Raw genomic sequence first — 26,026 nt, 5'->3', positions numbered from 1 at the left:
GCTAGGGGTCTAGTTGGAGCTGTAGCCACCAGCCTACACCAGAGCCACAGCAACAGGGGATCCGAGCCACGTCTGCAACCTACACCACAGCTCATGGCAATGCTGGATCCTCAACCCACTGAGCAAGGCCAGGGCTCGAACCTGCAACCTCATGGTTCCTAGTCGGATTCGTTAACCACTGTGCCATGAGAGGAACTCCCTGATATTTTGTTAATAGTTTATGAAGCCATGCATTTCATTGTCAGAGTTCTATAAACTCTTACCCAGTTCAATGGTGTGCTCTGAAAGTTTTTATCAGAAACTTGTACTTTAGAGTAAGGGTCAGAGTGGTTTCTGTGAATCTCTGTGAAGATGACATATATGTGTAAGATCATCAAAATAAAAAGATAACTCTTTGTGAATGACAAAAGACTTTAAATGGCATGGATAAATATCTAATTACAATGAGTTGACAAGGAAATTAGATTATTTCTTTGACATACATTTTGAGATAATAACTAGAATTCTGATCAATAGCATTATACCAGAACATATCAGTTTCCAGAAATTTCACATAGTTTCTGAAACAAGTAGAACATATACAGACTCAACATAAAGAAGGCTTAGTAGGAGTTCCCACTGCATCCCAGTGGGTTAAGGACCTGACTGCAGCAGCTTAGGTCGCTGCAAAGGCACAGATTCATTCCCCCACCTGGTGCAGTGGGTTCAAGGATCCAGCCTTGCTGGATGTCACAGCTGTGCCTTGAGTCAGTCCCTGGCCCAGGAACTTCCATATACCTCAGGTGTGGCAAAAAAAAGGCTTAGTATTAATTCTTTGACAAGGTTTCCCATGTGACTTTATATATATATATATATATATATATATATATATATATGTATTTTTTTTTTGTCTTTTGTCCACTTTTAGGGCCGCACCTGCGGCATATGGAAGTTCTCAGGCTAGGGGTCCTATCTGAGCTGTAGCTATCAGCCTACACCAAAGCCACAGCAACACCTGATCCAAGCCGTGTCTGTGACCTACACCACAGCTCATGGCAACGCCGGATCCTTAACCCACTGAGCAAGGCCAGAGGTTGAACCTGTAACCTCATGGTTCCTAGTCCGATTCGTTTCCACTGCACCACGACGGAAACTCCCCACAATATGTTTTTAATAGGCCAAAATATCTTTAGTTTTCTATAAGACAAAAGTAGATAGACCTGTTTAGTATTTAACCTTTCAGTATTTTATCTTATTTGGAAATGATATATACTTTCAATGAATTACCATCATTTAATTTAACTTAGCAACCTCTAAGGGTTTAAAGTACCAGAAAAAAATTGGGGACTTATTCTAAATATATATAAAATGATTATCACTTAAAAGTTCATGGAGTTCCTGTTGTGGCACAGTGGTTAATGAATCTGACTAGGAACCATGAGGTTGCGGGTTCAGTCCCTGGCCTTGCTCAGTGGGTTAAGGATCGGGTGTTGCTGTGAGCTGTGGTGTAGGCTGCAGACGCCATTGGGATCCCGCGTTGCTGTTGCTGTGGCTCTGGCATAGGCCAGCAGCTACAGCTCCGATTAGACCCCTAGCCTGGGAACCTCCATATGCCACAGGAGCGGCCCTAGAAAAGGCAAAAAAAGACAAAAAAAAAAAAAGTTCACATAAAACCTCTTCTCTCACTTAAGTTTATTCAGTTTTTTGTTTTTTTGTTTGTTTGTTTGTCTTTTTAGGGCCACACCCTCAGCATATGGAAGTTCCCAGGCTAGGGGTTGAATTGTAGTTGCCGGCCTATGTCACGGATCACAGCCATGTCTATAACCTACACCACAGCTCATGGCAACACCAGATCCTTGACCCACTGAGCAAGTTTAGGAATTGAACCCGAATCCTCATGGACACTAGTCAGATTCGTTACCGCTGAGCCACAATGGGAACTCCCTATGTTAAGTCTTTTAAGAAACCTCCATAGAGCTGCACCCATTTGCATTCTTACCAACAGTGTAGGAAGTTTTCCTTTTCTCTACACCCTCTCCAGCATATTGTTTGTAGACCTTTTGATGGTGACCGTTCTGTGTGGTTTGAGGTGATACCTCATTGTAGATTGGATCTGCATTTCTCTAGTAATTAGTAACATTGAGCATCTTTTCATGAGTTTTTTGGCCATCCATAATGATTTCTTTTTCTTTCTAAGTTAGGGCCTCACCCACATCATTATGGAAGTTCCCAGGCTAGCTGTCAAACCACAGCTGCAGCTGCCGGCCCACACCACAGTCATGGCAATGAGGGATCCGAGCCGCATATGTGACCCATAACTCAGCTTATGCCAAGGCCGGATCCTTTAACCCAATGAGCAAGGCCAGGGATCAAACATTGTCCTTATGGATACCAGTCCAGATGGTTACTGCTGAGCCACAATGGGAACTCCTAAATTTGTTAATCGTATATATGGTAAGGTTTATTATCCAGAACACATTTAAAAGCCTTACATGTCAATCACAAAATGCATACAACCCAGTGTAAAAAGTGGACAAAGCACTTGAATAAACATTTCTCCCAGGGTTATAAATAAATGGCCAATAGGAAGTTCCTGTGTGGCATAGTGGGTTAAGCATCTGGCTTTGCTACAACTGTGGTACAAGCCTCAACTGTGGTTCAGTCCCTGGCCAGGGGGAAGTTCCACATGACCGCGGGAGCACTCCAAGGAAGGAAAAAAAAAAAAAGATTAGATGCTTCCCTTCCTGGGACACCAATGCTGGTACTTCTTCAGACACCAAGGTACTAAGGTACCAAGGCCATACTGACTCCCTGTACATGATTGGTTTGCTCTTGAAACCTTGAAGGAATGTATCCCTCATTTGTTTAATGTTCGTCACATGATATAAAACTGTTCTGAATACCACGTTCCTCCTGAGCAGTTCCTCAAGAGTTATCTAAGAGGCTGTCAGTTTGACTCAAATAAAGGTCATTTCTATCTCCTATTATAGATTATTTATTTTTTACTTCCATCAACAAAGCCCTATGACTCAACTTTTCTAGTCCACACTGAGATATGGAGAAATCGGAAGGGAAACCGAGTCTGCACCTCCAGATGCCACCGGGTCCACAAAGCCGGGGGCCCCAATCCCAGATGCCAGGATGTGTCGAGAGTTTCGAGGGTCTTTTTGGTCTGTCACTCAGGAGCTGGGGCGAGGTCTTGTTGAACTGTCCAATCAGCGGAGACCGGGCGGAGTCCGAATTATCCTGCAAGGAGGGTAGGGAGGGACCAGGAGGATGGTCCACGGGGGGGTGGGGCGGGGCGGGGCGGGGGCGGGGCAAGGATTACGGTCCAATCAGGACCGGCGGCGGGCGCCTTCCCAGCTGGTGGATGTTGCTTTCAGGGGCCGCGGAGTCCCGTGAGAACTTGTCCCGCGAGGCCTCAAGGGTCCCATTCCCATCGCTCTCACCTGCCCTGGTTGCAGAGCCACGAGGAGGAAGTCTTGGAGAACCCGGAAGGAGGCGGAGATGGTGAGTAAGCGGCCTGGGATCGAATAGGGAAAAGGCTGATAACAGCTAACCCGAACCTGACGAAAGCGGCCACGGGTCAGGGTCTCCCCGTGCCCCATCCACTCCAGGGTCCGGACCGGATTCTACCCCTCGGCCAAGTGGTCATGACCCGGTGTGTTGTCTGGTCACTGCGCGGGGTCCGGGGCGTCCGGACCGAGTCTTTGGCCCCGTGGAGTGGCAGGGAGGACGCGAAAACTCCCTACCCGGACGGTTAGGCGCCGGAGGAAGGGATCTGCCCTGGACCTGACAGATAAAGTCCAGCCCGGACTTGTCAAGGAGTCTGAATTGCAAATGCCGTTGCGATAGGACCGAGGCTCGGATTTCTGAGATGTGCCAGCGTCTCCAATCGCACAGAAAAGGACTTTTCTGGGTGAGGCTGAGCAGAAGGGCAGTTGGGCGAGTGAGGGCAGTTCGCTGACTGCGGACTAGAGTTTCTGGAAAGGACAGGCCTCCCTGGGTCTGCCTGTTCTCAGGAGAAGCTAATCAGGGGAATGTTATTCAGACGTGGCGGCGATCCAATGTTCAGAGGCCTGCAGGGAGGGAGCCTGATGGTGTGGGTTAAGAAATGGGACACAGAGAATTTGGTTAAGCCCAAATGTGGGGGCAGGACAGGAGAGTGGGCCTTCCTGGTGTCAAAGGTAAAACGTCAAACTGGGGCTGGCTCCTGCCTTACATGCAGGGAGGGTCACGGAGCATTAAATAGAGGGAACAAATGCACAAGGTCCTTGCTGAAGAGCTGACTCAGAACTTGGGAGGTCCCCAGGCCCCTCCTCATATAGAAGAATAAAGTATTGAGGCTGAAGAGAAGAAAGAGCTTTACTGGGGGGGTGCTTCTTAAGAATTGCAATTTGTGGGACACATATTTGAGTTGATGGAATACAATTTATATTTTTGAGGCATGATAAGAAAATTTAAGCATAACATACTCCTTGTCCTTATTGGACCCTCCCTAATGTACATTGTGTATCTGCATTATACATTAACCAGACCTTTTCAAAGGCATAAATGTCTGCTCCACCAGAAAGAATAGAAAATGTTTTAAATTCTTCTTCTGCCACTACTTAGAAGATAACATTCCTTTCCTAAGCCTATAAGGGCTTTGGTGATCTGCAAATCTAGACTACATATCTTTTTTTTTTTTTTTTTTTTGGTATGTCTTTTTAGGGCCGCACCCATAGCATATGGAGGTTCCCAGGCTAGGGGTCCAGTCGGAGCTGTAGCTGCCAGCCTACGCCAGAACCACTGCAACACTGGATCCAAGCTGCATCTGCCACCTACACCACAAATCACGGCAACGCTAGATCCTTAACCCACTGCACCAGGCCAGGGATTGAATGTGTGTCCTCATGGATGCCAGTCAGGTTCGTTAACCACTGAGCCACGACGGGAACTCCTAGACTACATATTTTTGGTGAACTTTATGTGCAATGTCATTATGTCATTTGGAGTATTTTCCTTTGTCTCAAAAATGTATATAAATGCCTTAGACTTCTAGCAAGCAGAACAGCCCTCAGAGTTTTATGAGAATCTGTCTCCCAGGTTATATTCCTCAGATTGGCTCAAATAAAATTCTCTCTTTTCTTTTTTAGGTTGACTATTCATTAATTTTTCATCAACTGTGTAAAACTGAGTCTTCTAGGGAGGAGAAAGCTTAAGAGGTTTATAAAAGGAAAAGCCACAGGTTGTTAAAGCTGTCCGGCATGAATTATGATCAACTCTGACACAGGGAGTGAAATATTTGTCCTTGAGAACTAGGCTGTAACGGCTTATTGAGGGTAAGGGTCGGATAATCATCTTGACATTCTGGACCATTGAGCAGATGTTCTGGATGCCTGCATTAAGACACTAAGTGGTGAAAAAGTTCAGACCTGCATAAGCCCCACTTCCTCAATGACCTGGCTCCATTTTAGAGCGTTCTCTTGGCAATACCGAGTCCATTTTAATTTTCCTTGCACACCTGTCCCCCTCCTGCCCTGGCTCTTGGGCTGGAGGCAGCCCTGGACAGGAGGTACCGAAGGGAAGTGAGTCGCACTTTTGCCTTCAGGAGAAGGGGACTGCAAGCTGCTGTTTGCTGCTGTCTCTTTGGCCAGGAGTAGATTCGGCTTGGAGCCCACCAGGGCGGCAAGGTTCTGGTGCCCCAGAGAGGTCAGGCGGTGAAGGGCTGAAGCTGAAATCCCGCACTTCCGCCCTGCATGGTCACGTGACCTTCAGCCAGCCCTTCGCTCAGAATCCAGGCCTACAACGTTATCAATCAAAGCCGCGTGTGTTTGTGCGCCCAGAGGCCTGTCCAATCAGGGCGTGAGGGGTCGGACACCCCCCCTCCCATCCAATCAGGAACGGGGGCCGGCTCATTCGCTTGTGAGGTGACGTAGTTCGCTGCCGCCCGAGCGTACGGGCGCATCTACCTCATGGGGCGTGTGGTGTCTTGTGGCTGTCGCTCTAACCGGCTTGAGTCGTTGGGATCGGGGCTGCGGAGAGGAAGACCTGAGAGCGCGGAGAGGGGCAGTAATGGTGAGTGCGCGGGGCTGGCGACCAACGCCCTGGGGCTGGTTCGAGCTTGCAGGAAGCGACTGCCAGACGGGGTTCCCCGCTCCCGGTTTGGACCCTAGTTTCCCTCAACAGCGTTGCTCGGTCCCGGTACCCTGTCCTGTCCTCCCTTGGGGTCCTGGGTCCCAGCTCGACCTCAGCCCTTGACCTCAACGTGGGGTCCCGTGAATTCCAACTCAGTCTTTGAACCGGTGGGTGTCTAAGCAAGGACGTGACGACCCCCGGTGCGAACTGTCGGGCTCTGAGGTCCCACCCTGGACCTGACGAATAAGTTAAGTCTAGAGTTGGTCAGGGAGACGCTATTGCAAATACTCTTGTACTAGGGCCGAAGCTTGGGTCTCAGACAGTGCCAGCGTCTCCAACCGCAGAGAAACGGGCTTTTCTCTTCTCTGAGAGGGTGAGAGGAAGGAGGCTTGGCAGAATCAAAGGGCCCGTGATCAGAGGATTCTTGGCCCAGGTCAGAGCGGACCTGTTCTGCATCTCAGTGTTTCTCAATTTAGGAGGTGTGGAGTGGAGTGACTCAGAGTTAGGGGCCTGTGGGTAGAGAAACCTGAGTAAAGTTTGGGTAAGAAATGGATGTTGATCCTAAAAAGAAACAGTTACTTACCAGCAAAACTGGATTTATTTGGGAACAGCAAAAAATTGCAATTCAGGGCAAACTGGGTATATAGCAAAGAGGTACAAGGCAAGTCCAACAAACTTACTTATTGGAGAAAAAGAGAGTTGGGATGGGTTGTATTTAATAAAGTCCATGGAGAAAATGGAGAGTTCGTGGTGATGCTGCTTTGTCATCGGCTAGTTGCTGGAGCAGCCAGTTTCTTGTAGAATGCAGTGTGTGTACATCTTTTCTTATTGTGGCCTGTGACTGGTGATTCTTGTGTTTCTGTTGGGATCTGTAATTGGCATATCTTCCTGTAACTAATGTCAAATGGGACTTGATGAAACTTTCCCTTCTGCCCTGGCCCCGACTTCTTTTTTTTTTTCTTTTTTAGGGCCACACTCTTGGCATATGGATGTTCCCAGGCTAGGAGTTGAATCTAAGCTGTAGCTGTTGGCCTTTGCCACAGCCACAGCCATGCCAGATCCAATCTGCACCTGCAACCTACCCCACTGCTCATGGCAACAATGGATCCTTAACCCACTGAGCAAGGCCGGGGATCAAACCTGCATCCTCATAGATACTAGTTGGGTTCATTAACTGCTGAGCCAGGGCGGGTACTCCCCCACTTCTTTATAGTGTTTTCTCTTGCTTAATTTTCACATGGGCAGTTGAGAACGCTTGGTCAAGCCAGTGTCAAATGAAAAATAAAAACTTTTTAAGGGTGGACTTCCATTCAGACGAGTTATTGCAAGGGAGAAGGTCTGTTGTACCAGGCACTGGGGGCCATGCAATAGGGAGAACATGACCTTGAGATCTGCAAGCATCTCAGGAGTTGGGCAAAGAGGTTTTTTTTTTTTAGGGCTGCACCTGTGGCATATGGAAGTTCACAGGCTAGGAGTCGAATGGTAGCTGTAGCTGCTGTCCTAAGTCACAGCCACAGCAATGCCAGATCCTAGGTCTCATCTGTGACCTTCACCACAGCTCACCAAATGCCAGATCCTTAACCCACTGAGTGAGGCCAGGGATTAAACCTGCATCCTCATGGATACTAGTTGGGTTTGTTACTGCTGAGCGAAAATGAGAATTCGCTAGAGGTTTTTTTTGTTTTGTTTTGTTTTGTTTTCTCCTTCATTCAGAGGAGTAAACAGAACTAGGAAGAACCAGATGTGATGCTCAGATGGCAGAACCCTGAGGCCAGCCTGTCCTTAGGGGGCTGTCTGCTGGCTGGGGTTGAGGCCAATCAGGGGTCAAGGGTCAGGAGAGGAGCTAAAACCAAGTCTGACCTACAAGCATTTGTTCTGCTTGGGCAGCGGGGACCAGCAGTTCAGCCAGTCACTGATGAGGCGGAGGTGGGGATTTAAGGCTGTGTCTGGCCTCATCCTGGCTACCTGGCCTCAGTGGGAGTCTTCTCTAAGTCAGGTGTGGATGGGCAGGTGACAGCGCTCAATGCAGCCTGCTGTTTTCCTTGAAGACCAGAGGGTGGGGGTCCTCTCACCCTCCATGGAAGTTTCCAGGAGCACAGGGCTCAGGGAGCATTGAGCATTGTCACCTGACACCTGTGAGCAGCCTCCTCTGGGTCCAGCTCAGCACTCAGAGCTGCCCTTAATCCAGCTTCAGGTTTTGGCAGGTGTGAAATACTGAGTTCTTTGTGCCTGGTTTCTTCTCCTTAATGACGGTGGGAAGCATCTCAGGTCTTTGCCGTTTTCTGCAGACTCGTGAGCGTCTGGGCCTTTGGGGCTTAACCAGAGGTGCCTCTGAGGATAAGTGTCAGTACAGAGACTGTTCTCTCTGCCATTATAATTTTAGGAAACGCAGGCAGTTCCCCACATTCATGTGAAATGAGTGGAGATATGCCAACCCTAGCTCAGCTAAGGATGGGCGCTGCCAAGCTTAAGAAATGTTAAACAGTGACAAAGACATATAGACAGAGTAAAGTTTAAAGATGGGACCTGGGGACTTAAGGCCTCATGGGTCAAGAGCCGATGCCTCATCATCTTTATTGTGTTCTCAGGAATGTAAATAATGTAGAAAATAGAAATCCCAAGGCCCTCTGCCTCCAGTCACGTTGTATTTTAACTCTGACCGTTATTCTGACTGGCATCGCTAGGGCTGGTGTCAGCTATCTATGCATAGCATCTTGAGAAACAATCAGTGTCTTCTCAAGCAGTTTTCTGACTTGAGCTGACCCAGTTTTCCATAGTCGACACCTTGTCCTCTCAGTTAATGCCTTACTTGCTGAGCCAGTCCCCTCTAGCCCCTTACTTATAGTTTCCTTAGGGTTTAGAAAATACTTTAGGAAGATTTCTCCCCACAGAGATAGGAGTTAAAAAGATTCATAGAAAGAGTAGTGACTGACTGGATCAGAACTTGGAGTGAGAATTGGGGGCATTTCTATACTGAGGGGGAGCGCAAATGTGTGGAGCTCCAGGCTGTGTCCCTCCCCTACCTTGGGACACCCACCCAGGCTGTGTGTCAGCAGGGGGAGTACAGACCCCAGCTCCAGCAGCCTTTGACCTCTGACCTGGGGTTCCCCTGGGCACTGTGGGCAGTTGCTGCTGATCTGCGCCAGCTCACACTCTGCCGCTCTTCCCTCTTGTTTCCCTCATAGGATCTTGTGCCATGTGATTCCCATGTGTGAGTGCTGAATTTGTTTGTTCCCTTACCTGAAGGTGTAGGGTTTTTTGGTTTTGGTTTTATTCTTTGTGTTTTTTTATTTTTTATTTTTTTTGTCTTTTTGCCATTTCTTGGGCCGCTCCCGCGGCATATGGAGGTTCCCAGGCTAGGGGTCGAGTCGGAGCTGTAGCCACCGGCCTCCACCAGAGCCGCAGCAACGCGGGATCCGAGCCGGGTCTGCGACCTACACCACAGCTCACGGCAACGCCGGATCCTTAACCCACTGAGCAAGGCCAGGGACTGAACCCGCAACCTCATGGTTCCTAGTCGGATTCGTTAACCACTGTGCCACGACGGGAACTCCTCTTTGTGTTTTTTTAAATGAGGATGTTCATTTAATAGTTTTCCCCTCCACTTCCCCAGCCTCCCACCCCCTCCCAAACAAGTCTTTTCAACAATAATCGCGTGTTCATTTTTTTGAGAATAAGGTAAACCTCAGGTTAGAGAACCAAGGCCAAAATAACCAAGGCACAATTAGAGTGTGTTCAAGAAACCAGTCACAATTCGACTGGATTAGATTTCAACACGGAGATGATTGTGTTCTTCCAAATCATCTTCAACTTAGGAAGCTCACACTGCTCCAGTATGTGGAGAGACAATACACTTCCTTCTGCTCTCAGTCGCTGAGGAAGAAGTCTTCTTTCCTGATGGACCAGCATTATTTCTTTTTTTTTTGCTTTTTTCCCTTCTCCTTTCCTTGGTTTCCCCTTTCCACGAAGCTTTTTTAGACGCACCTGCTCATCCCTAAAGTGCTGAGGCTCATCTCTAGATGTGTCCTTCCTCTACCATGTGCCCCTTTTTTGGTTTGGTTTTAGATTTCACCAATTTTATATGTACTTACTTGTGTGTGTACAATTTTATCATGGGTAGACATGTATAGCCATCACCACGATCAAGATAACAGAACTTTTCTATCACTACTAAGATATTCATGCTGTCCCTTTATAGTCACACCAGCCCCACTTTCTGCCCCTCCTCATCCCTGATCTCTGGCGACCACTAATCTCATCTCTGTAATTTTCCTAGTAATTTTCTATTGCCTACTGTTTTCCTCTCTTTCTGGGACTCCAGTAATACTAATGTAATATCTTTTGTCTTTGTCCCACAGGTCTTTGAGGCTTTTGTCATTTATCTTTGGTCTATTTTTTCTCTTTGGTTCAGATGGGTAAATTCTGTTGTTCTGCCTTCAAGCCAACTGATTCCTTCCTCTGTCATATCCATCCTGTTTTGAAACCATCCCCTTTTTTAGTTTAGTTATTGTATTTTTCACTTCTCAAGTTTCCATTTGGTTCTTCTTTATATTTTGTATTTCTTTGATGAGACTCAAAATTTTTATTTGTTTCAAGTGCTTTTTAATTGCTTATTGAAGTATTTTTCAGTAGCTTCAAAGTCCTTATCAGATAATTCTTTGTATGATCTTGGTGTTCTCGTCTGTTGACTGTCTTTTAGGTTTAAGTTTTGTTTTTGTTTTTTTTCTCTTCAGCGCCACACTTATGTGTATGGAAGTTCTCAGGCTAGGCGTCTAATCGTTGTTGCAGCTGCCAACCTACACCACAGTAATCCTAGATCCTAGGTGCATCTGCAATGTACACTGCAGCTCATGGCAACTCCAGATCCTTAACCCAGCAAGAGAGGCCGGGGATGGAACTCACATCCTCATGGATACTAGTTGAGTTCTTTTTTTTTTTTTTTTTTGTCTTTTTGCCATTTCTTGGGCCGCTCCTGTGGCATATGGCTAGGGGTCCAATTGGAGTCATAGCTGCTGGCCTACACCAGAGCCACAGCATCATGGGATCCGAGCTGCATCAGCAACCTACACCACAGCTCACGGCAACACCAGATCCTTAAGCCACTGAGCAAGGCCAGGGATGGAACCTGCAACCTCATGGTTCCTAGTCAGATTCGTTAACCGCTAAGCCACTATGGGAACTCCCTAGTTGAGTTCTTAACCTACTAAACCACAACGGGGACTCTCTAAGGTTTAGATTTTTATTCCCTTGGTTGGTTGGTAGCACCTCTCAGTTGGGCGGCCCCCAGGTTGCCCACCCTCCTGGTCTCTTTGTTATTCTTTGAAGCTTTACATCTGTCTTTCGTCACCAAGCAGCATCTTGTTTGATTTTGCGTTTAGGTGAATATGACCTGTACTGCACCAGTAACAGCTTCCAGAATGCTTCTCTGTGGTTCTTACCCCTTGTGTGTTTCACACGTCCTGGTGTCAGTGGTCACCCGGTTCCCTCCTCTATCCAGTCCTGTGGGGCTCAGGGTATCTCAGGTTTAGGTTTGATTTGTCAGCAGGCTGTTATATTCCTGCTGCTTTTTGTCTCCAAAGTGCAAATACAATATAAATTTTTTACATGTTGGAGGAAACTTAAAGGGTTGTAGATTATGGGTATTTTCAAAATACTAAGAAGTGTGTATAGAGGGCTGGAGTTGAGTATTTATTCTACATCATTTCTAGTGCAGGGAGAATCCAGCTTAATTTTGTCCCTTTTGAGTGTATCACGTGGGAGCTGCTTGTGGACTGTATATTGGTTCTGTGTTATGTGGTCAGTATGTTGGTTTTTTACTGATAACCATTGGGCTTGAGCATTTCTCATAAGCGGTGGTTCATCTTCTGTGAAATAGTTTTCAGTCATTTTCTCACCTTTAACTTATTTGTATGTTTACTGATTTCTTATGTTTTCTTTACATATTCTAGACTTTCATCCTTTTTCATATTTAGGTGTTGCAAACATGTTCTCCCAGATCGTGACCTATCTTATTGTTTCTTTTTATTCTATACTTTTATAGACAATTTTTAACTTTAATAGACTTGAATTCAATTTCTCTCATCTCTTCCTTTGTAGCTTACTTCTTTTTCTTTTCTTTTTTTGTCTTTTTCTAGGGCGGCACCTGCAAAAAATATGGAGGTTCCCAGGCTAGGGGTCTAATCGGAGCTGTAGCCACTGGCCTACACCAGAGCCACAGCAACGCTGGAAGTGAGCTGTGTCTGCGACCTACACCACAGCTCACGGCAATGCCAGATCCTTAACCCACTGAGTGAAGCCAGGGATCAAACCATCAACCTCATGGTTCCTAGTTGGATTCGTTAACCACTGAGCCATGACGGGAACTCCACTTATTTTTCTTATACGAGAAAATTTCCCAACTCTCAAGTCATAATGCTTTTTGCCTGTAACTTCTTAATGTGTCCTACTACCTTCACAGTTAAGTCCACAGTAAATGGGTTATTGTATATGCAGTTGATAAGGAGAAAAAGATTTCTTATTCTTCTGTCACCCGCTGGTCACTGCCCCATGTATGAAAAAGTGTCATCATTTCAGCCCTGCCTGGCAGCATGTGCTCTGAAATAGACCCAGTTGCCAAAAACATGTGGGCCCATTTCAGTGAGCTGTGATTTTTTTTTTTTTCCAGCCATGTATTTTCCATCCCTCTGTTAACACCATCCTGTCCTAATCCCTGCAGTTTATTGACATTTCAGTGTGAGTTCCCACTGTGGCACAGGGTTAAGAATCCGACTGCAGAGAGTTCCCGTCATGGCTCAGCAGAAACAAATCTGACTAGTATCCATGAGGACACAGGTTTGGCCCTTGGCCTTGCTCAATGGGTTAAGAATCTGGTGTTGCTGTGAGCTGTAGTGTAGGTTGCAGACTTGGTTTAGATCTGGCGTTGCTGTGGCTGTGGCATAGGTCACAGCTGTGGCTCAGATTCAACTCCTGGCCCGGGAACTTCATGTGCCACATGCACACCCCCTGACTGGCACCACCACACAACACATAGGAACTTTCAGACTCACACCCAGCAGTCCAGGTTTTAGAGCTTCCATTCAGGCAGGCAAGCACCAGCATGTCCCCAATCCCTGCCCTCTCAGCAGAGTTTGTTTTGGGCAAAGGAGAAAAAAAAAATAGCTTTTTGCTTTGCCAAGCAAAGAAGGCCACAGCAGGCTAATGCCTTAAATACTGTGCCCTTCAGCAATAACTGTTTTTTTTTTTTCCCAGAAATTAGTTTTTAAAGTCTGTGTTTAAAAAGTCTATTTAAGCATTTACTTTTCAACTGCTTATTTCTAGTGATCAAAATACACTAAGCTTTATTTTTTGTGTTTGCATTCTACAAACTTACTACTGATTTTGTGATTACCTTCATATTCTTTTTGGGTGTATCATAGTTATTTGAGCTATGAATAAAGGGAGATGTTTTTGCTGTTACAGCGCAGGAATGTCTCCTTTTTTTGCACTTCATTTTATTATACTTTGCAGGTAGTGTGCTGTTTACAAATTGATTATGTTATGTAACCCTGCATCTGAGCAAGTCTTATCAGTTTCTTCTTCCTTCCTTCCTTCCTTCCTTCCTTCCTTCCTTCCTTCCTTCCTTTCTTCCTTCCTTCCTTCCTTCCTTCCTTCCTTCCTTCCTTCCTTCCTTCCTTCCTTTCTTTCTTTCTCTTTTCTAGGGCTGCACCCTTGGCATATGGAGGTTCCCAGGCTAGGGGTCGAATTGGACCTGTAGCCTCCAGCCTAAGCCACAGCCACAGCAAAAACTCAGGATCCGAGCCGCATCTGCGACCTACACCACAGCTCAGAGCAACGTCGGATCCTTAACGCACTGAGCAATGCCAGGGATCAAACCGGAGTCCTCATGGTTCCTAGTCGGGTTTGTTAACCACTAAGCCGCAACGGAAACTCCAGTTTCGTTTTTCAAAGAGCATCTGCTCACTGGTGGGTTACATTTTTTAGCACTAGTGTTCCTTAATGTATATACAGAGTTTTCTAGACATAATTCTGTTGAACACTTAATAGGCTACAGTACTGTAAACATGACTTTTCTGTACTGGGAAACCACAAACAATTTGTGTTACTTACATTATTGAGATATTTGCTTTATTGCAGTATTCTGGAATTAAACCCACAGTGTCTCTGAGGTCTGCATGTATGTTTTCCTGGTAAAATGAGGCCATTAGTTTCCTCTATTAATGATTTTAAAAATCAAGCATGTACTACAGTACAGGTCAGCATTAGAAAGATTTTTATGTCTATTACTACCAAGAGCTCAGGGTGAGAAATACATTTGGATTTTTGAAAAGACTGAGTAGAAACAAGTCTTGAAATGGGGTTTTATGATAAACCATTTAGAAGACCTCAGTCCTTCAATATTAGAAACAGAACAGAAGATAAATAGGAACTTACTAAGCTCATTGTTTCCAGCAATATAAACCTGACATGTTAAGGCATCTCTTGCTCCCACCCTGGTATAGACCTCCAACAGAGACAGGTTTTACACAGGAACCAGCACTTCTGCATTGGGCACATGTATATATATATATTTTTATTCTCCAATTCCACACACCCCGAAAGCTCTCATAATCAAGCACATCTTGACCCAGACTAGTACAGCAGTAAACACAGATATCTATTTACTGAAGAGGAGCAGTTCCCCATCGAACAATTGTAAGGAAATACAACACAGATCATGTATAAAGTTCCAGATTCTCAAGTAACATATGCTTTAGCCATGAGGAGGTATATTATGGACCACAGTTCTTGTGGGTTTTTTGTTTTTTTTCCTTTTTTGGCTGCCCTGAGGCATATGGAGTTCTTTGGCCAGGAATCAGATATGAGCTGCAGTGCTGCAGCTGTGGCAACACTGGAACCTGATCCGCTGTGCTGGGCTGGGATTGAATCTGCATCCCAGTGCTCCAGAGACGCCGAAGATCCTGTTGCACCACAGCGGGAACTCCTTTTGGACTCTTTAATCAATAGAAATTGATAAGAGGCCAGACAAGAAATTCAGGGAAGGCTTTATTGGGACTCATGCAGGAGGGAGTGAAAACAAGTAACAAGTTCGGTTGCTCTTGTTCACTCTTGGGGGAGTTGGAGGACATGGCAAGCTGGTCCTGTAAATGGGGCAGGTCTAGGGTTTGGGCCAGAGAGATAGCTTAGGTGGTCTGCCCACCTCATTGGTGGTCCTGTGTGCAGGGTGCATGCAGAGTACCCTGCTCTTGCTCTCTATACCTCCGAAGTGGCATTTGGGGAGTTCTTGGTGGCACAGCAGATTTAGGATCCAGCGTTGTCACAGCAGTGGTTTGGGTCCCCACTGTGTCAGAGTTTAGATCCCTGGCCCAGGAACTTCCATATGCCATGCGTGTGGCCAAAAAAAGTGGTAGTTGAGGTTTTGAACATTTTGTTTCTTCTTGTTCATAATTTGCCCCTACTGCACATAGACAGTTATTTTTAGTCCTTTCTAGTTTCTTTGTATTTTGTTGCTGGAAGTGATGTTCCTCCAGGTACAAGGATTGCAATAAAGGGTCCCAGGTCCCAGCTTGTCCTGGATAGATGCAGTGAAGGCTTGACTGAAGATGAAATTCCCTTAATTTCACCCAATATTTTGCTCCATTGGGATGACAGTTTGAGAAGCACTTTATACACCTTTAACAAATCACATCTACTAGAATAACATCATTTAACTTAATACTGATTATGTATTTCCCATATTTACTCATTTTCAAAGCTCAACAGGCTCCATAAAGTGTGCTGAAGAGTGACCTGTTCACCCAATATTAGGGCAGGTGTGTGAAAATAATGGACTACAACCACATCTTTCTTGAACTGTCGGCCTACAGCTTTTTTTTTTTTCCTGAGCAGGGTATTAAAAATTTTATTTTATGAAAATATCCCTCCAGACCAGGAAAGAATATGGAAGATTTTAAACTTGGATCCATCTCTGAGCCTTGTGGGCATGTGTCCTTAATATCTGGTTTGTAACATCTCCTCAACCTATGGAATCTTTGAAACATCTGTAATTGTGTTCCATGTACAACTCACATTGTCTTTTTTTCTTTTTCTTTTTTGCCCAAGGTCTATTATTATTTTTTAATAAAATTGCCATTAGAGTAAAAAGAACATATTTTTAACTAGTCCGAGTCTGTTTTTTCAATAGCTTTAATGGAGGTATAATTTATATACTGTAAGGCTTCCTGGTTTAAACTGTAAAAAGCAAATTTGTATCTGCTGGCAGTCACTCTTCATTCCAGGCCTCCAACCTCCTTTACTCTAGGGAGTTTATTAACCTAATTTCTATCTCTCTAGATTTGTGCGTTCTGTACATTTCATATAGGTTATAATGATACTGTCTGTGGACTTTGGTGAATTCTCTTAAGGTTTTTAAAGTTCACTGATTTTGTGCCACGTATCAATACCTCATTCCTCCTGTTGCCAGTGATATTCTGTTGTGAACTTATACCGAGTTTGCTTATGCAAATGAGTTGACAACCTTTTGTTAGCGCAGGTCCTTGCGCCTGAGGCACAGTGAGGCCAAGCCAACCAAAACGTCAAGAGTTTGGAGCACAGAAAGGTTTATTGCATGGCCATGCAAGAAGACTGGTGGCTTGTGTCCCCAGGATATCCCAAACTCCCTGAACCAAAATTACAAAACATTTTTTTTTGTCTTTTTTATGGGGGTACTGCACCCATGGCATAATGAAGTTCCCAGGCTAGGGGTCAAATCGGAGCTACAGCTGCCAGCCTGCTACACAGCCATGGCAACTCAGGATCTGAGCTGCATCTATGACCCGCACCACAGCTCATGGCAGTGCCAACTCCTTAACCCCCTGAGTGATAGGATCAAACCCTTGTCCTCTTGGATACCATTTGGGTTCAGTACTGCTGAGCCAAACAGGAACTCTGTAAAGCATTTTTAAAGGCAGAATGAGGGAAGGGTGTGGTTGATTGTTGCAAATGTCTTGGTGAAGAAACCCTTTTTTCTTATAGCTGTCCACAGAGGGCAGGTCATGATGTTCCTGTAAACCTCTAGCATGATACATGTTATACTTCAGAGGGGAGCTAAAGCAGAGGGTAGCCCTCAGAAGACCCCAAAGGGTCCTGCTCGGTTACACTTTTGAGTTGTTTGCACTTTTTGGCTGTCATGAATCATGCTGCTGTGAATGTCTGTGTGTTAGTTTTTGTGTTGGTGTTTCCTCTCACTTCTGGAGAGATGAAATTGCTGTGTTTTATGGTGACTCTGCTCATCCGTTTGAGTATTTGCCAGACTGTCTTCCAAAGTGGCTCCACCATCTTACCTTCCCACCAGCAGTGTATGAGTTTCCAGCTTCCTCACGTCCTCACCAGTGCTTGTCTGTCTGTCTTATAGACATCCTAGTGGGTGTGAAGAGGTACCTCCTTGTAGTTTTGATTGGCATTTCCCTGATGACTGGTGTCCCATATTTTCATGAGCTTATTGGCTATTCGTAGTTCTTTGGAGAAATGTTTGCTCACATTTTTTGCCTATGATTTAATTGTATTGTCTAGTATTCTCCTTTACTTTAGTTATTGGCCTGAGTTTTTTTAAAGTGTTTTTAGAATTCAGGTATCTTATCAGATGTGTGATTGGCAAACCCCAGATCAGCCTTGCCTTTTTTGGAGGTGATGTGGTGGGAATTATTTTTTTCAGCTATGCCTGCAGCATACAGAAGTTCCTGGGCCAGGGATCCAACCTGCATCTCAGCAGTGACCCAAGCCCCAGCAGTGGCAACACTGGATCCCTAACTGCTAGGTCACCAGGGAACTCCTAGTGAAGATTTTTTTTTTTTTTTTTTTTGGTCTTTTTAGGGCAGTACCCGTGGCATATAGAAGTTCCCAGGCTAGGGGTCAAATCAGAGCTATAGCTGCCAGCCTATGCCACAGCCACCACACGTGGGATCCAAGTTGTATCTGTGACCTACACCACAGCTCACGGCAACGCTGGATCCTTAACCCACCGAGTAAGGCCAGGGATCAAACCTGCGTCCTCATGGATGCTAGTTAGGTTACTATTATTACTGCTGAGCCACTACAGGAACTTGGGGTTTTTTTTGTTTGTTTGTTTGTTTTGTTTTGTTTTGTTTTGTTTTAATTTAGATTTTCTTTCTTGCTTTCTTGATTTATTTCCATTCTTCCTTCCTATGTTCATTCATTCGTTCCTTCTTTCTTTTTTTCTTTTTAGGACTGTACTTACAGCATATAGAAGTTACCAGGCTAGGGGTTGAATAGGAGCTGCAGCCACCAGCATACACCACAGCCACAGCAATGCCAGATCCAAGCCACATTTGCAACCTACTTCGCTGCAACTTTTGGCAGTACCAGATCCTTAACCCACTGAGCAAGGCCAGGATCAAACCTGCATCCTCATGGATACTGGCTGGATTCTTAACCTGCTGAGCTTCAATGGGAACTCCTAATTTAGATTTTTAAAACACATTTTTTTTTTATTAAAATTCACGTTCTTAAAAATAATTGTTTGGGAGTTCCCGTCGTGGCGCAGTGGTTAACCAATCCGACTAGGAACCATGAGGTGGCGGGTTCGGTCCCTGCCCTTGCTCAGTGGGTTAATGATCCGGCGTTGCCATGAGCTGTGGTGTAGATTGCAGACGCGGCTCGGATCCCGAGTTGCTGTGGCTCTGGCCTAGGCTGGCAGCTACAGCTCCGATTAGACCCCTAGCCTGGGAACCTCCATATGCCACGGGAGTGGCTCACGTAAAGGCAAAAAGACAAAAAATAATAATAATAATAATAATTGTTTGATTTTTACTTTATGAGTGTGATGTCTTCCCATATTAATTAATTAGGTATTTTTCTCTCTGTGAAAGACACCTTTGACTTTATTACATCAGATTCTTCCACACTTCTTGTTTGTGCGGCATCTTTCTTGAATTCTGTGCACTTGGTTATTCATTTGAGAGGTGCTGCTGGCTTGACAGATTCCTCAGGAACCAGGCTTCCTCTTACCCAACAGCTGTGTCAGATCCTAGGCCCTGGCCTGTGTCTGTACCCTCAGTGTCCACCTCGTCTTGACAGGGGGTTGTGTCTCTGCCTCTGTTGAATATGAGGGGACTAGCCCAGGCTCCTTGATGCCATTACCTTCAAGTTAAGAGTTGTTCTGATTCAGCAGCCCTGGAAATCTGTGTTCATAGCATCCTGACAATCTGCTCCTGTTCTTGGAGCTTCAAGGAAATAACTTATGAGCAAGCTGGGTGTCCATTTCTGTATCATCTGAATAATTATTTCATTTTCAGTCTTTACCTCGGGAAGTACTTTCTAATTAAAAGCAATTCTTTTTAATCATTTGTCTATAAATCTACATCTATCATTGTTGCTGTATTTTGCTTCAGTTTCCAGCACTTACCATCACTGAGTAAACTGCATTTGATTTGCTTGAGTTCAGTTCCCTGACTGACGGCCTCCCCTTACTCCCACACAAGTGGGTGAAGAGGGACTTGGCTGAAATAGAATACGTGGCTGTTATAGGACTTGCTGATCTTTGAAGATGTGGCCGTGAATTTCACCCCGGAGGAATGGGCTTTGCTGGACCCTGCTCAGAGGAAGCTCTACAGAGACGTGATGTTGGAGACCTTCAGGAACCTGGCCTTTGTGGGTGAGGATGATTTCACCCCATTACTTTTTTAGGGAACAATTTTTTCTTATAACTCTGCTTTCTTACTAGAACCAAGGAATGAGACTATGTTGGGGGGAAAAAAAAAGACACAATCCAAGCTTTCATGAAACCCACCTAGGGTCAGAGAGCTTTTCCATGAAAATAGTTTCATGTATTGATTGACTTTTTATTACTCTTGATCAGAATCATGAGACTAATTTTATAAATGTGAGCATGATCTCCAGTGTCACCTTGGGCAATGAGAACAGTGTTATGCCCTGTGCAGGTTACACAGTGATCAATTCACATTTGATGTCATAACCTTGCTGCAGTTAAATCTATGCTAACCTGTCATCAGTGACATGAGAACCAGAGAATCAGCCCATCTCATGGAGTGCTTAACCTCCCCACTTCCTCATGATGAGCTTCTTCCATGAATGGGACAGCAGCACATACCACTCAATCTCCCAGTGGTAGCCAAGTCATTGGAGACAGGCTCCATCTAGGACCTCTGTGCCTGTGATCCCCAGGAGAACACACCTCCCTGGATAAGGGGACGGTATTTGGACACACCATTAGGAACATGACTTAGTCTTTGTTTGAGAAGGTGATGTTTATCATTAATCTGGCTTCCCTGTTGGAGTTTTCATCCATCCTTGCCCACTTGGGAAGTCCTTCTGTAGCTGCTTTTATAAAAGGAGCATTTGGGAATGTGCATTTTGCCCAGTTCCTTCCTACCTTGCTTCTCTGAAGTTATCTCTTTTGAAGTTTTTTAGTGAATAGGCTGCATCTTGACTCATTTTCCCTATGATAGCCCAAGTTCCAAATAGCCAAGGTCTTCATAGTTTTTCTTTGCTTTTGTGTTAAATTAGGTTTGGGCCCAATTCTAGACACCCTAAACCAATACTCAGTTATTGGACACCATTGCGACATTAACTCAATTCTGACACCATGCAATCAGTGGCAGTTTCCACAGCTTAAGGGTTCATTCCTGTAAGATTCACTCCATGTTCTCTCACTTCAGGTGCCAGCCTTTTTTTTTTTTTTTTTTTTTGTCTTTTGTCTTTTATTAGGGCTGCACCCATGGCATATGGAGGTTTGCAGGCCAGGGGCTGAATCGGAGCTGTAGCTGCTGGCCTACACCACAGTCACTGCAATGTGGGACACAAGCTGCATCTGCAACCTACACCACAGCTCATGGCAACGCCGGATCCTTAACCCACTGAGTGGTGCCAGGGATCAAACCCAAGTCCTCATGGATGCTAGTCAGGTTCGTTAACCATTAAGCCACAATGAGAACTTCCAGATGCCAATCTTAAGCCCACATGTTTACCTATCCTCCTGACCAACTGACTATAAATCAGAGATTTCCATGATCCCCTTCTGAGGTTCAGTTAATTTATTAGTGTAGCTCACAGAACTCAGGGAAACATATGACTTACTAGGTCTAGGTTCATTATAAAAGGATTATAATTCAAGAACAGCCAGATGGAAGAGATGCATAGGGAGTGATTTTACAAAGATGTTTCCATGCCTTTCTGTGTGCTGGTTTCTGTACATTTGCCTGTGTTTATCAACTCAGAAGCTCTCTGGACTTTTAACAAAAATTTTCTGTGGAGGTTTCACTACAAAGGCATGATTGATTAAATAATTGGCCCCTTAGCAGTTGATTGGATCTCTAGTCCCTCCTCCATCCCCAGGGGGGTTGTTGGGGCTAGGGTTGGGTGGGACTGAAAGTTCTAACCCTTCAATCACATGGTTGTCTGTGTTGGCTGCCAGTCCCCATACTTAGTTTCTTTCTAGCAATTTCCTTTATTAATATAAACATATTTGTGATAGAAAGGGCTTGTTATGAGTAATAAGACACCTGTTTCACATTTTTGATCCTGAAGCATTTTCAAAAACTGAGCACAGAGAGCAGATATTACCCCATTGCTTTTATCACACTGGAAATTGGTTTTGGGGAGCCATCATCAGGGAAATGTGGGTGAAGACCCAGTTTATCTCATGAATATATGTTAGTCATCTGAATAACCAAATATGTATATTTCTTTTCTTTTTTTCTTTTTTTCTTTTTTTTTTTTTTTTTTGTTGCCTTTTTAGGGCCACACCTGCAGCATATGGAGATTCCCAGGCTAGGGGTTGAATTGGAGCTATAGCTGCTGGCCTATGTCACAGCCCCAGCAACACCAGATCTGAACTGAGTCTGTGACCTACACCACAGCTCATGGCAATGCCTGATTCTTAACCCACTGATGGAGGCCAGGAATCAAACCTGCATACTCATGGATCCTAGTTGGGTTCATTAACCACTGAGCCATAAAGGGAACTCCACAAATATGTATATTTCTTACTACACTATTGCATGCGACTGTCTTTTCTTATGAAATTTCTTTTATATTTTTCAATCAGTATATGGAAAAAAAATCAATATAAGGTCTCTTCTTTCCTTTATTCCATTTCTTCCCCAAGGATTTAGTTATGCTACCAATTATTGCAGGTTCTTGCCTTCACGTTAAAACCAGTGGTTCAAGTGCCCAGCGGGATATTTTGGAGAATGTACTATGCAGTGAAGAGAAAATAGTAAGATTCAAAAGAAATGATTCCAAGTCTGTTTTGGGAGAAAACTGGGCCTTTCCCAACATGGGACATCAACATCCACCTCATCAGAAGTATTTGAGGTAAGTGGCCCTCCTACAGGAGAAGGGGGTGCCCGCAAAATGGTAGACTCACTTGAAATTAAAGATATAAACCTAGCTAAATAAGTGTGTACTCACAGATTTTTTTTTTTTTTTGTAACAACAGTGTGCTATAAATGTGATGTAGATATTGGGAGTCTGATATAGAATTCAGTAGGAAACAACAATTAGGAAAGCCCACATGTAAAAAACACTGAAAGTTATAGCTCTGTTTTAGCCCTCAGCCAGAGCATTAAACTTGTTGCACTTTGTAACAATTCAGAGAGTGCCAAAACACCCATTCTTTGAAAATGGCAAATACGTAGTGGAAATAATAGTAATCATCAACAAATCATTAATTAAGAAATCACATAGGAGTTCCCGTCATGGCGCAGTTGTTAATGAATCCAATTAGGAACCATGTGGTTGCGGGTTCAGTCCCTGGCCTTGTTCAGTGGGTTAAGGATCCAGCGTTGCCCTGAGCTGTAGTGTAGGTTGCAGATGTGGCTAGGTTCCTATGTTGCTGTGGCTCTGGCGTAGGCCGGTGGCTACAGCTCGGATTAGACCCCTAGCCTGGGAACCTCCATATGCCAAGGGAGCGGCTCAAGAAAAGGCAAAAAGGCAAAAAGACAAAAAAAAAAAAAAAAAAAAAGAAATCACATAAAGTCATTAGTCTCTAATACTCTGCTTCTTATTTTGAACAGAAATAACTTGGTGGAGAGTCTCTGTGAAGGTAAAAAAGGTCATCAGTGTCTAGGAACCCTGAACCAGATTACAAATCTTGCTGTATATAAGGATTGTCAGACTGGAATTCAGCCCCATACATGCACTAAGTGTGGAAAAGCTTTCAGGGATCATTCTTTCCAGAAGAATCAGCAAAGATCTCACACTGGACATAAAGCTTATTCATGCGAACAGTGTGGGCAAGCCTGCAGCTGTGTCTTGTGCCTAAGCATTAGTAGGGAAACAGACATGGTAGAGAAACCCTGTAAATGTCAGGATGCTGGGAGAGCATCTAAGAGATTTGTTAAGAGTCTCATTAATAAACAGTCTTTAGAGTGTAAGAGATCTGGAAAAGCTGTCAATTGTTCCTCATCCTTTAAGGGACACGAGAGAGGTCACTATGGACAGAAAATCCACGTGTGTGAAGTATGTGGGAAATCCTTCAGTTATTCTTGCCAGCTTGCAAGGCATGTGAGAACTCACACTGGAGAGAAACCCTATGAATGTCAAGAATGTGGGAAAGCTTTCACTAGCATCTCACACTTCCGAGAACATGTGAGAATGCACACTGGAGAGAAACCCTATGAATGTAAACAGTGTGGCAAAGCTTTCAGTTGGTGCACTTACCTTCGAGAGCACATGAGAACACACAGTGGAGAAAAACCCTACGAATGTAAGCAGTGTGGCAAAGCCTTCCCATATCTCAAATCCCTGCAAGGACATGTGAGGATACACACTGGAGAGAAACCTTATGTGTGTAAGGAATGTGGGAAATCCTACAGTTGTCCCAAATACTTCAGAAAACATGAAAAAACACATAGTGGAGTAAAACCCTATGAATGTACAGAATGTGGGAAAGCCTTCATTACTTCCTCATCCCTTCGAGAACATATGAAAACACACAGTGAAGAGAAGCCCTATCAGTGCCAGCAGTGTGGGAAAGCCTTCAGGTACCCGAGATCCCTGCAAGGGCACATGATAACACACAGTGAAGAGAAACCGTATGAATGTCTGCAATGTGAAAAGGCCTACAGGTGTCTCATATCCCTGCAGAGACATATGAAGATACACAGTGGTGGAAAATTCTGAATACAAAGACTGTGGGAAAGCCTTTATTCTCCCGTAAAAGCTTATAAATGTGAGCAGTCCCAGGAGGAAAAGCATGGAAAGAATGTGGGGAAATGTTCAGCACTTCACCTCTTTTATACTTGAAAACTCAGGGTAGGACAGAAATCTTTTTGTAAGTGCCTTATCCTGAATAAAGATCCCAGTGTATTAATTTCTAGTTCATCTTGCTGATCTGAGCACTTAAGATAATAACTATCCATCTATGTTTCCGTCATCTTTAATTACCACTTATGTTTTAATATTTCGGGCTTTAAATGATTATATGGTCATATAATACTTGTTGCATTTCCATTACAGTATTTTTTGAGCCCAGAGTTAAGTCTTTTGTTTATTTTCTTATGTGTGATGTGGTTTGAGTTCAGATGAAAATATTTTTGATTCTTACTTTACCTTATGTTCCTAGTATGTGATCATGGTATGAAATCTCTATTGTTGAAATGTCTTTTCTGGCCCATGAACAGATAATGGAATATTCAGACTCAATGTTTATCCTTCTCTGAGTCTATGTAACTGAAAAGTGTGTCTTCCACATTTATTTACTTATATTTTTGTTTAGTGCAATACCTGCAGCGTATGGAAATTCCCAGGCTAGGGGTCAAATAGGAGCTACAATCACCAGCCTATGCTACAGCCACAGCAGTGTGGGATCTGCTCACAGCAGTGCTGGATCCTTAACCCACTGAGTGAGGCCAGGGATCAAACCCATGTCTTCATGGATACTAGTTGGGTTTGTTACTGCTAAGCCATGATGAACTCTGACACATCTGTTACTAGTTCATACCATATCTGTGTTCCTCAGAGAAATTAGTAATTGTGGAATGTTTTGGAAGACCATCTGTCTCATCCGATTCTGTTAGTAATTTGGCCTCTTTTCATGGTCCATGATCTTGGTTGGAAATTGAACACAATACATTGAATTAAGAAGAATGACTTATTGGCATGAAGTTGAAAGCTACTGTCCAGATGGTTCTACTGAATAGTGTTGTCAGCTTGGGAAAGGTGGGAAACTATATCCCAGAATACTTATTGTACTGGTTCTGAGTTAATAGAAGAGGAGGATTCATGTGGTCTGGAAGCAGAAGTGAGGAAACCATGATTTATGGGTCTTTTGTACCATTAGGAGACAGATGTGTGGAAACTTAGTGGGCCTGAGTTCCAGCCCAGTTTTCTGACTCCTGGCTCTGCCTATATGGAACAGCTCCAACTTTCCCTCTTGGGCAGCAGATTCCACTCTTTTTTTACAAGCTCCTTCAGGATACTCTACGGCTTTCAGGTTCACACAGATCTTTGCATATTCCTGTAGCTCTTTGGGGTCCATCAGGCTATTTCCTAAGCCTTCTGAAGATCACTTAGTGATTTTCCTGTACCCTGTAGTCCTCTTCATGTCCAGTGGTTCTCCTAGTCACCTCATTTCTGTCGGAAGCATTTTGTTCCTCTAACAGAGGATGTTTCCTTCCTCTACTTGTGGCAGGTTTAATATGACAGACATAAATGCAGGAAACTTACTTCCCTGGTTGCATTGTTGAAAGTCTACGCCAACCCTGCATTTGTTGTTTCTGGATATTTCCATGATTGCAATAAGCACTTGTATATATATTTGGCTTTTTGTGAGCATTTTCTCTTATAGCTGACTGCTATGTAAATGGTAAACCTACTACTAGGTTTAATGACTTTGCATTTTATATGTGATTACCTAGTGTTTGTTTTTTTGTTTGTTTGTTTTTGCTGCACCCTGGCATGTGAAAGTTCT

The 26,026-nt window shown here is 44.3% G+C and overlaps 1 protein-coding gene across 7 annotated transcripts; it reads left to right on the top strand.

Annotated features, from left to right (window-relative positions):
* Positions 1 to 3,340: 3,340 nt before the first annotated feature.
* On the top strand, positions 3,341 to 24,590 carry LOC110259370 (uncharacterized). Of its 7 annotated transcripts, none has more exons than XM_021084164.2 (4): positions 3,341 to 3,489; positions 19,621 to 19,747; positions 22,248 to 22,428; positions 23,130 to 24,590. In XM_021084164.2, exons 1-4 carry the CDS (start codon positions 3,487 to 3,489, stop codon positions 24,235 to 24,237), a joined length of 1,419 nt encoding a protein of 472 aa, XP_020939823.2. In that variant the 5' UTR covers positions 3,341 to 3,486; the 3' UTR covers positions 24,238 to 24,590. The 7 variants fall into 7 exon arrangements, with proteins under 7 accessions (XP_020939823.2, XP_020939825.2, XP_084869490.1 ...); XM_021084166.2 differs by having other exon boundaries at positions 22,220 to 22,428; XM_085013364.1 differs by lacking the exon at positions 3,341 to 3,489 and adding an exon at positions 5,894 to 6,039.
* Positions 24,591 to 26,026: the final 1,436 nt, after the last annotated feature.

The sequence above is a fragment of the Sus scrofa genome, chromosome 2 (assembly GCF_054392235.1).
Source record: "Sus scrofa isolate SSC_HxYL_T2T_F1_AM1 chromosome 2, Sscrofa_HxYL_maternal_Yorkshire_Landrace_v2.0, whole genome shotgun sequence".
Taxonomy (NCBI): Eukaryota; Metazoa; Chordata; class Mammalia; order Artiodactyla; family Suidae; genus Sus; species Sus scrofa.
This window is presented reverse-complemented; position numbering and strand designations above follow the sequence as displayed.